A 15,156-nucleotide genomic window follows, 5' to 3' on the forward strand; every position below is an offset into this window, starting at 1 on the left:
TGTGTGTGTGTGTGTGTGTGTGTGTGTGTGAATCTAGGTAAGGTGGGAAATAAGATTCTTCTGCAAATACCTATTCAAATACAGAGGAAAAAATTTACACCTAGTACATATTCATTTCTTCATTTTAATGTTTAGTTTTTTTTATCTATTAACTTTCCCCAAAGAACTTGAAGACTATTTTTCTAGTTAAAGAAAAACCTGTCGAGATTTATATTGAGATTAATCTTTTAAATTAATTTAGGGAGGCTTGACATCTTATAAATCTTAGCATGAAAACTCATGTGTGAAGAATATTGTTTAAAAGAAATTGGGTTTCTTTGTAAATTGTTGCCCAGGAAGCCAGGTAGCATGAACAAAATGCCTGTCTCTGATTAGGTTAGGTGGTAGAGCAAGATGCTAATGAAACTAGGGAGGTGGCTTCAGGTGACTCAGTTTGCTCCAAGTGGTTCATTTAGGTTAGTTTCAGTGCTCAGGTTTGTCAAGAATTGTGAAGAGTCTGGAATTTTTATCTTACTTACAAGTTGACAAGTTAGCCTGTCACAATTTCATGGATACTGGCAGAAGACACAAAACTTCCAGAGCCTATGTTACGGCAAAAGCAGCCAGAGTCGTGTGTTTGCATTTGTTCCCGGTGCCCTCGAGTAGAATTGCCAGTTAAAATACAGAATGCCCAGTTAAATTTAACTTTCAGATAAACATCAAAAAACATTTTAGTATAAGTATGTCCCACGTATTGTATAGGAAAAACTTATTTCTATTTGTATTTTTATTTGCTAAATCGGGCAAACCTGTCCCTGCGTCCTGTGGTGAATGACACTAAAGGCCTATCCATGATGTATCTCTGCACATCGTTGATTACATTAAAAGGGAGGTACACTGAGCTTAGGGAATCTACCACTTGTATGGTAAGTGGGAGCAAACCTGCTCTTTTCCAGGGTGAAACATTATCTCAGCCCTCAAGGTTGCTTGCTCCAAACACATCCCTGAGATATGGCCTAGACAGAGCCTCGCATTCTTGGTGTACTCAGCGAGAACATGTAGGGATTCTTAGGGTCCGCAGTGGATTGCCTCTCCCTACATGGTAACTCATTACCTTCAGCTTCAGCTGTCTTTGTGTATATTTGATTCCCAGGAGGTTTGGTTAAAAGATGTATTCATTCCTGATATTACTGGAAAAGCTACCAGATTATATAGGCCATTAGTTTCATTATTAATAGATTAATGTTTCTTAAAAGTATAGTTCCTAGACCACCAGCATCAACTTCTCCTTGGAACTTGCTAGAAATTTACATAATCAAGCCTACCAAGACCTCAGTCAGAAACTCTGGGAGTGGAGCCAAACTACCCTTTTTTTAAACAAGCCCTTTAGGTGTTTTAACATAAGCTAAAGTTTGAGAACTACTGCTTCGATTATACAAAGATAGGGGAAGGAAGCTAACATTTGTAGTGTAACTTCTGTATTCCAGGTTTTGCATCAGCTGCTTTATGTGTGTTACACCATTTAATCCTCAGAAAAATCTTATTAGATTGAGGAAACTGAGGCTCAGAGATGTTAACTTGCCTAAATTTCTAGAGTTAGTAAGTGGCACACCTAGAATTTGAACTCAGTTCTTCTATAGGACTCCGAAGGCATTCTTTCTTCTAAGATTTTGCTGCACAAATTAAGTAAAAATGTCTATTGTGTTTATAAGATTTTTTAATTTTGATAGTGCTTTAAGAAATTTTTGCCGAATGACTTAATACTTAACACAAAAGTGATTTGAAATTGATAACATCTAATTGAAGTAATACCTCAAATTCTTCCTCATCTTATGGCCTTCTAATACATTTTTCCTTCTGTCTTCTCTAGACTCATGTTCTACTTCTAACTTGATCTATTCATTCCACCTCATATTTCACATCTCAAATATTACTTTTTGGAGGTTTCCCTTGTTTTCTTTATCACAACACCCGGTTTACTTCATAGCACTTACTGTAATTTCTGATTAGATATTTTCTTGTTTATAGCTTTGCCTCTGTATTATAAACCATATGGATAAGGACTGTATCAGTTTTACTTAGCATGATACTAGGCACTTAATAGCTATATTCAAGAAATAAAAAATTAAAGAATGTAAAATGAAAATGATACCTATTCTGTCTGTCTGCAAGGGTCCTAAAAATCCAAGGAGATAATACATGTGAAAATACTTAGAAAAATGGACTATAAGGTGATTTTATTATATAAGGTAAAAAAAAGGGAATAAAGACATATTTCATAGATTTCTATTGTATGATATTTTTTAAGAAAGGGGTTAATACTGACAGATTTGTGAGTTACTTACATAGAGCCCAAAGAAGTTTACGTATATTCTTAATACTTTATTTGTAGACCTTATAACAAGAGAGTAGAACTGGATAATTGTTTTACTCTACAATATGGAATAGTTCATTATTTTAGTTTTATTGAGAAATAGTTTCCTACTTGGCACATATCTATAATTTTTTGGTGTATTAAATTTGCAATGTGAAATAATTTCTGAAATGCTAAGGGTAATGAGTTATCTATTAAGCATAATCTATATTAATAGTTTTGTCTATTTTTAGATTAATGTTTTAAAAGTTTAGTCTTTTTGAGAATGTATACTACTGTTTTAAAACTGAATTTAAAAGTCTGAGTTTTATATTTGCTCCTTTTTAACTCTTTGTTTTTTTAAATGTATGCTATATTTCTGTCATTATTGTTCCTACTTACTTCCATCTCATTTACTGTGGTAAATGTTTTTTTCTTTAAAAAGGTAAAATGATTAAAAAGACATAACCACAGTAGGAATAAACCTTTGTGTTTAAAAACTGAATTTAAAAGTCTGAGTTTTATATTTGCTCCTTTTTAACTCTTTGTTTTTTTAAATGTATGCTATATTTCTGTCATTATTGTTCCTACTTACTTCCATCTCATTTACTGTGGTAAATGTTTTTTTCTTTAAAAAGGTAAAATGATTAAAAAGACATAACCACAGTAGGAATAAACCTTTGTGTTTACTTTGTCTTTTAAAAATATTAAAAATTAGTTTATATTTAATTATTTGCCAAAAAGTTTTTCATTTCTTAATGAGCTTTTTAAATGTTGTTTTTTGTTTGTTTTGTTTTGGGTTCTATTTAGGTTGTGGTTTTTGTGGCCAGATGATACTCTGAAGAATAAGAGGTGTAGAAACAAGTGTGGTTGTCTTGGTGGTTGCAAATTCTTTGGTGGCACAGTAACTGGCCTAGATTTCTTCAAACTTGAGGAGTTGACGCCTTCCAGTAGCTCTGCATTTTCAAACACAAGTGCAGAGTCTGATATGTATTATGGACAGTCTCTGCTACAGCCTGGAGAATGGATTATTACTAAAGAAATTCCCAAAATTATAGATGGTAAGAAAGTGTGTTGTTTTGTCTTGTGTGCTAATCTTTTATTATCCTTATCCCTACTCTGTTCTGAGAGAAGTTCAATGTTACTTTGTTTTACTCAATTAACTTTTTGTCATCTTATAGGTATGGTTTTGTATAATCAATCCACCTTTGTTTTTGCAGATGACTTACCTGAAGCCAGAAAAGACCAGTGATTTTTTTCAAAGTTACACAGGGCAGTAGGTCTACTATTCAGATCTCCTATTGTTGACATGGGTGGCATTCCTCACAAGGCTATTCTAAATATTTCCTTATGTATCATTATTTTCCTATAACCAGCTTCCAGAGATATACTTAGGAATAGTTGTGCTTCCAAGTAACAGTTGTTTTACCGTCATACATTTATAGGAAAACTTATCAATAATAATATTTATACTGTTGCCCCTATGTTATTGGCTACTTTTATAAAATATTTTCTTTATCACTAAAATTAAACATGCCAAGAGAAATTTGGTCTTTTCTTAGTCTTTAGGATAACTTTGTAAATACATTAAGTTTGGTATGAGCAGTGAAAGGTGGCTTTGAGTATATTCTTAATAGATTTAGATTTATCTAGTGTCTTTCCTTCAAAGACTTCAGAAATGGATTTTCCTTTGGGTTTTCTTGTTGTGTTTCCACGATTAAGTGCAATATTTACTGCTTAAGTTGCCATGCTGCAGAGATGTGAGATATAGAGAAGTCTTGATATTTTACCAATATTTATCCTTTTTACCTTGATCCAATTAAAAACATTAACTTAGCTCTGCCTTTTATCAGTAGACAAAGAAAGATAAGAAAGAAATAGTTTTAACTTTAAGAATTTACCAGATTGGTTTCCCATGTGTAGGAGAAGAGCTGGACTACATATGCTAAATTCCTGTTTAAATTATTTTTCACTGAATAGTAATACAAAGTGTGTACATGTTATTTTAAGGTCATTTTACTTTAGCAGTTTTGCTAGAACAAGAGCAGATTATCCTATAAAAACAGCAAACACCAAAACTTGTTGACATTTAAAGGATGAGGTAGATGCTAGTAATTTAGCATTTAGTATTCTTATATTACTTTTTTACATTTGAATACAGTTCATTTTTAAAGGTTTACACTGACATTTTCTCATTTAACCCCCGAGCTACCATGTGAGGTAGATATTATCCCTGTTTTATAGTGAGGAAACTGAGGCTCATCACTGAGACTGAGTTGCACAAAGTTATATAGCAAGTATGTCTCCATACAAAGGAAAAATTTTGTAAAATTTGATAATGAATATTTTGTAAATAAGATACATTTAGCTACAATTTCCCATTTTCCCTATGTATGGCAACTTTTGGGACACCCTGTAGAATCAGGGCCATTGAAGTGACTTGGTGTTCTTTCTACCGTACTACAGCTGGCACTAATTATAAAGACTGCTTGATTTTCTAGTCTGCATATCAAAACTTAACTATAACAAACTCAAGGAAGAAAATCTGCAGGGAATTTTTACATGGTGCGAAAGGGGAAAAACAGCAAATTCCTTTTCTAACATTGAACCAAGCAAAGCTAATTATAATTCTTATAATGTGTAATAGGGAATGTTTATACCTCCTGATGATTCTCTCTGTAGTGAGCTGTAAATGCTAAATTGCATTAAGTTTCTTGTCCAGGAGAGATTGGAATTAGCACCTATATGTGTAAATGAGTTTCTGATTGTTGAGTCTTTCAGAAACTGAGTACAGATGTATAGTGTCTGATAGAATCAAGGAGGCATATTGGTAGAATTAAGGATCTATTTGGAGGTCAGTGAACACTAAGTTTACTATATCACTTAGAAGTGAATTAAAGCTATTTTTCTTTTACTTCTGTTTTACATTTGTGGCACTAGAAGTAAATAGTATTATATTGTAAGTTCATAAGTTTTCTTACCCCTTGAATTCCATCTAGAACTACATTCTGTTCAGGGAGATGGTTGCACTATGAAATATCTAATATACTGGATATTTTTGGGTCTTCTTCTTGGCATCTTAATCGGTGACCACTGCCTTCTTGAAGCACATTTTCTTCTTGATTTGATAGCACATTTCAAAATTTCCTCCCACCTTCTTGTCTATTACTTCTTAGTCTGCTAGTTCTGCTAGCAGGTTTTCCTTTAACATAGGTTACACAGGGATGGCTGGAGGAGACGGGAAGATGAGCAAGAGTTATTTTTTGGATGTAGGCAGCAACGGGACTCTCCTTTTATTCCTCCCCCAGCTGCCCCCAATTTCACATCACAGGGTACTTTATGAAACTTTGATACAGTGGTGCTTCACTTTGGCTGTGAAGTCATTATTTATTCATTTACAAAACCATTTATTGAGTGTTTTCTGTGTTTGAGGCACTGTTCCAGGTACTGGAAGTACATCAGTAAAAATGTACTGAAAAATGATACAATACCTGTTCTCATTGAATTTTTAGAACAAATAGGGAAGAATGTTTAAAATAAGTAAATCTTAGTGAAGATATATGATGTCCTTCATACTATTCTTGAAGGGTTTCTGTAAGTTTAAAAATTTTCTTTTTCTTTTTTTTTTTTGTGAGACAGAGTCTTACTCTGTCGCCCAGGCTAGAGTGCCATGGCTCCTGGCATCAGCCTAACTTACAGCAACCTCAAACTCCTGGGCTCAAGCAATCCTCCTATTTCAGCCTCCCAAGTAGCTGGGACTACAGGCATGTGCACCACCGTGCCTGGCTAACTTTTCTATTTTTATTAGAGATGGGATCTTGCTCTTGCTCAGTCTGGTCTTGAACTCCTGACTTCAAGTGATTCTCCTGCCTCAGCCTCCCAGAGTGTTAGGATTACAGGCATGAAAAGTTTTCAAATAAAAGGTTAAAAAAAAGGAAAAATTCACCATTTGTGGTCTTTATAGGTATCTTTCTACAGTGTTTAACATATTGCTATGTGAAATGAGATACTTTTGCTTTTTAAAAATGATTATACTTAAAACAGGGAATTAAATTAAGTTGTCATGTTTTTCATAAATTGGTTTTGAATTTTTTGTGTTCACTTACCCACCTTTTGTTTTAGGTAATGTGAATGGCATGAAGAGGAAAGAATGGGAAAACAAACCAGTGGGAATAGAAGTAGAGAGAAAAACTCAACACCTTAGTCTTCAAGTACCATTACGATCTCATAGCTCATCCTCTTCCTCAGAAGAGAATAGTAGTTCTAGTGCTGCACAACCTTTATTGGCTGGTGAAAAGGAAAGTCCCTCTTCTGTTGCTGATGACCATTTGGTTCAAAAAGAGTTCTTGCATGGTACAAAAAGAGATGATTGTCAAGTAAGGTCAGTATTCAGTTAGATTTAGAAACTTGATTGTAATAGGATTATAGTTGTTTAAAATTGTGGCAAGAAAAACTTCTTCCCTCTTTGTTCCTCTACTTTAGAAAAATTTTTCGTGTACCTGAACATATTTTGAAATGTCAGTTTACTGTTGTCTTGCTGATGATAGAAGTAATACATATATATTTATTCTAAATATGAGGAAAATATAGAAAAGTATAATGAAAATAAATGTTTCTTGATATCCCACCTCTCAGAGTGAATCACTGTTAACATTTGGATATTATCCTTCCAGTGGATATATTTTGGTCCTCCTCTTGGCACCTTAATAGTTGACCACTCCTTTCTCAAAGGACATTTTCCTCTCGACTTGATGGCACATTTCAAAATTTCCTCCCACCTTCTTGGTTTTTCCTTTTTAATCTCTATTGCCATGTCCTCTACTTTTCCTTCCTTTCTTCTTTCTCTTCCTCTTATATCCTGCCACTTCTTGACTGTTGTTATTTATTTGGACTCCGTTCTGCATCATTTTCTCCATTCATTCTGTACTGTTTCCCTAGACAATCTCAATAACTGTTTGGCTTCAATCATGATCTTTAGTTAACACTTTTTAAATGTAAAACTCCACCTAAAACTTTGTCCCTACCAGCCTAGCTACATTCTTGATATTTCTACATGATGTTTCATGGAGACTTCAAACTCAACATATTAAAAATGGTCTTATTTCTGTCATTCTCAACTTGTTCTGTTTCAGTAAATGACACTACTATATCCATTGTTAAAGTCAGAAATATTGGAGTTATCTATGACTTCTTCCTCTCTTTCAATCTCTCTAAGACCCCTGGTATTTTTTTGTTGGACAAGGTTTTAAAGGATGTGGGAAAAAAAACAAAACAAAACTCTTGACCAGGTGCCATGGCTCATGCCTATCATCCTGAGGCTGAAGTGGGAGAATTCCTTGAGGCCAAGAGTTCAAGACCAGCCTGGGCTATATAACATAGACCACGTCTACACAAAAAACTTAAAAAAAAAAATTGGCCTGGCATGATGGTGTGTTCCGGTAGTCCTAGGTATTTAGTAGGCAAAACCAGGAGGATTGCTTGAGCCTAGGAGTTTGAAATTTCAGTGAGCTGTGATCACACCACTGCACTCTGGCCCAAGTGACAGAGTAAGACTGTCAAAAACAAACAAACTTCTAAATACATCAGTGTCCATGGATTACAGATAGAAGATTATACTCTGGGTTTCAGTTTTTATTGTGTTTTAAGCTGCCTCAGTTTTTTTTTGGAGCTATATAGGGGGCATGAACACATTCTATGTGCTACTCGGAATGGATATTATATTGTAAAATTTAAATTTTAGATTCTCTTTTATTTATAAAATGAATGATTAAAATTACTAAAAGGATTTTTATATGTACTTATATTTATGCTTAGAGTAAATTATTTGATGTATAGAAAATAGTAATAGCTTTGCTTTCTGTTTTAGTGTTCCCACAGAAATTGCAGGAAACAGCCCTGTGTCTCCTAATACTCAGGATAAGTCAGTAGGTCAATCTCCTCTTAGATCTCCTTTGAAACGACAAGCCTCTGTCTGTTCTACCCGACTTGGAAGTACTAAGAGTCTTACTGCTGCTTTCTATGGGGACAAGCAACCTGTTACAGTTGGAGTCCAGTTTAGTAGTGATGTCTCTCGAAGTGATGAGAATGTACTAGACTCACCAAAGCAGAGAAGAAGTTTTGGTTCATTCCCATATACGCCATCAGCAGACTCTAATTCGTTTCATCAGTATCGATCAATGGATTCCAGCATGTCAATGGCTGATAGTGAAGCCTACTTCTCTGCAGCTGAGGAATTTGAGCCCATTAGCAGTGATGAAGGCCCTGGAACTTATCCAGGTAGAAAAAAGAAGAAAAAGCAAATGCAGCAGATTGATTACAGTAGGGGTTCCATATATCACAGTGTAGAAGGACCACTTATTGGCCACGGAGAAAGCATTCAGGATTCCCGAACTCTGCCATTCAAAACTCATCCTTCCCAGGCTTCGTTTGTTTCTGCATTAGGTGGAGAAGATGATGTTATAGAACATTTATATATTGTGGAAGGTGAGAAAACAGTAGAGAGTGAACAGATTACTTCTCAACAACCTGTGATGAATTGTTATCAGACTTACCTTACTCAGTTCCAGGTAATTAATTGGTCAGTTAAGCATCCAACCAACAAAAGAACCTCTAAGTCCTCATTGCATCGCCCCCTTGATCTGGATACACCAACCAGTGAAGAAAGTTCATCGTCATTTGAACAGCTTTCTGTTCCAACTTTTAAGGTATAAACCAAATCATTAGTTTTCACTGCTATATTTATTTTAAAAAATAGACTTTTAAGAAATTGTTTTCAAAATTACTTTCTCATTTATTTTAGCTACTTTTCTGAAAGATAGACTTTCCGAAGTCATGGTTTTATGTATGACAGATCTCAGGGTTATTATAAATTCAAGCAAATTACATTGAGGAAAGGTTTAAGACTTAATTGCCACTATATTAATCTAATCAATTAAGATATACTCTGTGTCTACATTATACTCTTAAGATGAAGATCAAGTCTCTGAATTCATATTTTCTGTGTCTTAAAAATAAAATTCTGAAGTCGTTCTTAATAGTTCTTTCCCCTAATCCATAACTGCTTCCATGCAAAGCCAGTTCCATTCACTTGACATTTGAGTGCTTATAATTTAGTGTGAATGTGGTTATTTTGCATTTTTGTAATGTGTTTCTGAAAATAGCTTTCTTAGGTAAGCTAAAAACACCTCAAAATGAATTTAGTGGTAATAGCAAATATGAAAACTATTTTTAAAATGATAAATTATAAGAAAAGTTTTTAAGTTGTTAAAGACAAAAATTAAGTATATAAAGTCTTATGGAGCTGATGAATAATGTTCAGGAATCTTATGTAGTATATATAGTTTATATACATATGCATATATGTGTGTGTATACATATACCATACTTATTTGAAGTGACTAAATGTTAATTTATGTAATCATTCTTAATTCAGGTGTTTATTATATACGGCTATGTGCCAGGAATTTGATGTACAGTAGTGAGGGAACTGGACATGGAGCTTACAGTTTATAGGAGGAAGACAGACAATAGATAAACAGATAGATACATGATTACAAATTGAGAACAGTCTTATGAAGGTAATCAGAGGATGCTGGAATAGAGAATAATGGCAAGACAGGGCTACCTACATTGTATTGATATGGAAGGTCTGTCTGAGGAGCTAATATTTAAGGTGAAAGTTGAAGGATGAGGAGGAATTGAGGATGGGAGGACCTAGGGGCACTACATTCCAGGCAGAGGATACAGCCTTCCTAAAGTCCTAAGGAGCAAAAGAGGTCAGTGTGCCTGAGAAATAGTGAGTGGGGAGACCTTCTGATGGTGAAGCTGGAGACCTAAACAAGACCTTGGCATCAGGAGTTTGAATTTTGTTTTAATTTCAATTATTTATTTAATTACGCATGAGAACTTTAAGGAAATGTGATCACATGTACTTTGGCTACTAAGTGGAACTGAATTGTCATTAAGCAAGAGAGGAAATGAGGTGATCATTTAGGAGGCTGTTGCAGTAGTCTGTGCAAAAGATGAGAAGGACTTGGATTTAAGATGTATTAGTAATGATGGAAATGTGACAAATGGAGTTGAATATCCTCACAGATATATGCAGGCGTTTGAGTAATATGTAATGAAGGATGAAGAATCATTAGTGACAGTTTCGAAGTTGTGGTTTTAACTTTTAAGGTTGTGTTCATTTCTTATCTTGCCCAAGATAAATTGCCCCTGCCAAGATTTCAAAGTGTTCTCTTTATTCCACGTGGAAATACGGTGGTATATGAGTTTTCTAGGATGAAACTGAATGGTACTTGCTGTGCAGAACAGCACCTGAGAAGATAGGAATTTCTCAGTATTTTAAGTAACTCTTTCTAGTTTGATTAGGCAGTCAAATCTCTAGAGAAGATAAGTCAGGAGATTAATATATTTAGATAACTTCAAAAATAGAACAGAGGATAGAATGGTTGTTACCAAAAAGACAAATGATAATAAGTGTTGGCGAGGATGTGAAGAAAACAAACCCTGTTGGTAGGAATGTAAATTAGTACAGCCATTATGAAAAACAGTATGGAGATTCCTCAGAGAATTAAAAATAGAATTACCATATGATCCAGCAATTCCACTATTAGGTACATATCCAAAGACAATTCAGTATGTTGAAGAGATATCTGTTCTCCCATGTTCATTGCAGTACTATTGTCAATAGCCAAGATGCGAAATCAACCTCAGTGTCCGTCAGTGAATGAACAGATAAAGAAAAGGTGGTATTATACACAGTGGAATACTACTCAGCCATGAAAAAGAAGGAAATCCTGTCATTTGCAACAATATGGATGAACGTGGAAGGTGTTATGTTAAGTGAAATAAGCCAAACAAAAAGAAGCCTCATGATCTCACTCATGTGTGATCTGAGCAGGTTGATCTCGCAGAAGTAGAGAGTAAAGGGTGGTTACCAGAGACTGAGCTGTTAGGAAAAAAGAAACAGAACATAGGAAGTAAGAAAGTTATTTTTCTCCATTAAATCTGAATAACTGATTAGCATTTATAAAGGTTCAGTTTGGTTAGTCAGTTTCATTTGTTTATTTTATTTGTTGTCTTTTATGGATGTAAAATACAAGTCTAGCTTCTCCTATAGTTTAATATTTCTGTGGGTCTCTTTTCCACTTAAAAGTTGGTTGTAGTAGGAGAAGACTAAAATTAGCTTGAGTAAAAAGCTCAGTTTAAAAAGGAACTCTGGAGGAAAGACATTTGAAATACTTGCTTTTAAGTCTTAGTTGTAGTTCTTGAGATTACTGCTCATCCCTCACAACCCTGCTCTGCCATTTATTGAATAAACAAAATGAAATTACCAATTGAATATTTTCTGTGGTTTTTTTCCATTTGTCTGTTAAATATTTATATAGAATATATCAAAATCATATTAATAAGAAATTTGGATATTCACAAATATCAGTTGCTATATAGAATTGGAGAAATAATATAAAAATTCTAGACTATAATATTTTATATTCTAGGTTATCAAGCAGGGACTTACAGCTAATTCTTTGCTAGACAGAGGCATGCAACTTTCAGGATCAACTTCAAAGTAAGTAAAGATAATAAACTTTTAACATTTAAAGTCAATCTTCCTTGATTCTGAGATAGGTAGAGTTTATTCTAAGTAATAACCATTCTTTACTTGAGTATGGATTTTATTTTAAGAATAAATTAGCTCAAATAAGTCAGTTCTTTTGTCTGTCATGGCTTTGGCTACTTTTAATAAGTAGCATTTCTATTAAACATACTGTGCAAGCCATAATTTGACATATCAAAATTGGGGACTAATAAGAATTCAGTATTGTTTTTTTTACATTTTAGAAAAGGCCCATCAAGTAAATATATCAAAAAATTTTCTCATTTGATATATTAACCATCTTTGGTCAGTTTTCATTTTAGTGCTTGTTTTGGCCTGTCTTTGAGACATAAAATCAAATCCAATTCCATGAAATTTTTAGTTGAAATAAATGCATGTGTTTACTCACCTTAAGGAAGCTCCAACTTCTATTCTTGTTTATGATCTTTTTAATATATGCTTTGCTTGTTAAATTGTGTAGTACACCGTATACTCCACTGGATAAGAAAGTCATTGATAACACAGATGATGAAACATTAACAGAGGAGTGGACCCTGGATCAACCAGTCTCCCAGACCAGGACAACAGCCATAGTTGAAGTAAAAGGAAACGTTGATATTGTTCTGACTCCCCTGGTTGCTGAAGCTTTAGACAGGTATTGACTTTGTCTAAAAATGTAACTATTACTTTATAAAATGATAACTGTATGTGACATAAGTATACATAATATATGTTCATGTAGATTATTGATGATAGCTATTTTGGTTGATTAAAAATGAAAATATATTTAAAGAGTTCTTTGTTTTAGTTAGTTATCATGTTATTTTCTCAGCCTAAATAGTTACATTTGTCCCTCTGTATCTGCGGGAGATTGGTTCCGGGACCCTTATGGATACTAAAATCTACTGATGCTCAAGTCAGCCCTGGGGAACTTGTGGATACAGAAAGTTGGCCCTTCATATCTGTGGGCTCTGTATCCCATGAATATTGTATTTTGAATAATATATTTTCAGTCTGCAATTGGTTGAATACGTGGATGTGGATCCCATGGATACAGAGGACTGACTGTAATATTATAATAATTATATTACAGTATATTTCTAATTTTTGCTTTTGGGCTAATGAGCATAAAATGATCAAATACTCAGGAACTACTTTTTATGTTTCATATTCTCACTACTATCTAGTTAATGAAGGGATAAAGGGGGAAATAATAGAGGGTCTGTCTTGCAAGGAGCTTATAGTCTATCGAGGGAGTCAAAACTAACATGAATAAAAATGAGAATGGAACATAATAGAAGTTGTGTGGAAAACACAGAGTGCCGAATGAGGTAAGAAAAGAAGGGGTTCAGTGGGGACCAATTTTCGTGAAACTCTTCCTTTTACTGCAAAGGTGTATAGTTTTCTACGATAACTTATATTGTTAAAATTCTTATGAGATGTCATACAAATGAAGAATATAGGAAATCATCTTTAGGAGACTGTAAAAGAAAACACCATTGCCCAATCTGGAGCACTTCATCTTGGGGTAGGGATGGTGACAGCGGGGATAAAATCTCGGTACTGTTTCCCTTGTATAATTTCTGAAAATGCAGTTTAGAAATTCTCATTTCAGTGTTGAAGAATTATTATATATATTCAGGTGTGCTAAATTTCACTGATTTGTTTAGATAAACTAGGTCATAGGATTAGTGATACTGAAATTTTTCATTTACTGTTTTTCCCCCCTCAGATACATTGAAGCAATGGTTCATTGTGCCAGTACCCGACATCCAGCTGCAATCGTAGATGATCTTCATGCCAAAGTCCTTAGGGAAGCTGTCCAAAATAGCAAGACCACCTTTTCAGAAAATGTAAGAACTTTTTTATTCCACGTGCATAGCAAATTTAGTATCATGTGTACGGAATATCAAATATTATTGTATCAAAATGTTATTTGCAAGTTAAATCAGAATATATAGACATGTTCTGAAAGCCTTTATACGTATTGGCTTCATAAAAGATAGCATATATAATTGTATTGTGGATTGAAAAGTAGTAAAAATATTTATTAAAAAATAGCTTTATTTTTTCTTTTATTTTGAAAATAGCTTAGTTTGAAGCTTTTTCTAAAGAGCTTTGGCCCCGAGTGAATGAACATTCTTTAGGATTGGCACTTTACTTTTCTAAGAAAGCAAAGCTGCTTACTTTTTGACTTTCCTCTATGATTAGATGACTTGTCTCTTACTTTTGAGATTGTTATTGTTCATTTTAAGGAATCAAATCACTACCTCCTATTATGCCGTGGTTCTAGCCACGAAGCCAGCTGCTTTGCAGTCACATCCTCTTGCCCTTCTGGTGATGATTCTCTATTTGATTTTCAAATTTATTCTGATCATATTTGTACTAGGGACAGGAGAGGTGAAAGTGAGGCTGATTATCTTTAGTGAACCAATTATTTAATATATATTGACATTTCATATGATAGGGAGTTAGGGTAGTTGAGATTAAAAAAGAAAAAGAAATTTGAAAATATTCCCAGCCAATAAGGAGCCAATTATCAGAGACCAAGTCTGCCTTCAAGTCAGAGTTTAGTGATCCTAAAAAAAGCTTATAATTACTATTACCATTTTTTCTGTCTGTTTCTCTATAGGCTGATTTCACTTTAATGTGTATTACTTTTCTCAATTCTAAAGCTACCAGTCTATTTCCTAGCTTTTCTAAGGTTTGGATTTTAAGATGGGGTATTAAACCAATGGCAGCTGGCACATAGGTGGGCATATAGGGCACAGTGAATAAGCAAGGTGCTGTTGTGGATGATGTGGAAATTATTAAAGTTCTGTGAAATAATTCCACTTTCAATCATTTTAGTTATCTTCCAAACAAGATGTTCGAGGAACAAAAACCGAGCACCCTATGATAGGAACAACTAACCAAGGACAAGCACAGACAAATCTTACAATGAAGCAAGATAATGTAACAATTAAAGGTCTTCAGACTAATGTTAGCATACCAAAGGTAACAATTTAATATTTTAAAAATTTTTTCCTGAAAGAGGAGAGCATTTTGGTGGTCTTTTATCCTTTGCATCTACCAAAGTGAATGGTGAGAGAACAGTGTGTAATATCAAAAAAATATATTTTATTCCTTGGATAATCTAATGAGGAGTTAATGTAATATAATTTACTTAAGCAGAATATTAGGTAATAGTCAAATATCCCATATCCTTTCAGTAAAAATTTAA

The 15,156-nt window shown here is 34.0% G+C and overlaps 1 protein-coding gene across 1 annotated transcript in view; it reads left to right on the forward strand.

Moving 5' to 3' along the window:
* Positions 1-15,156, forward strand: part of LOC105815265 (uncharacterized protein KIAA1109-like) — a 155,863-nt gene that overhangs the window by 39,447 nt on the left and 101,260 nt on the right. The window contains 7 exon segments of the mRNA XM_012650412.1: positions 3,143-3,393; positions 6,455-6,713; positions 8,199-9,036; positions 11,836-11,906; positions 12,415-12,588; positions 13,666-13,786; positions 14,784-15,032. Coding sequence (XP_012505866.1) covers positions 3,143-3,393; positions 6,455-6,713; positions 8,199-9,036; positions 11,836-11,906; positions 12,415-12,588; positions 13,666-13,786; positions 14,784-15,032 — 1,963 coding nt within the window.

This window comes from Propithecus coquereli, unplaced genomic scaffold, assembly GCF_000956105.1.
Source record: "Propithecus coquereli isolate 6110/MARCELLA unplaced genomic scaffold, Pcoq_1.0 Scaffold323, whole genome shotgun sequence".
Classification (NCBI taxonomy): domain Eukaryota; kingdom Metazoa; phylum Chordata; class Mammalia; order Primates; family Indriidae; genus Propithecus; species Propithecus coquereli.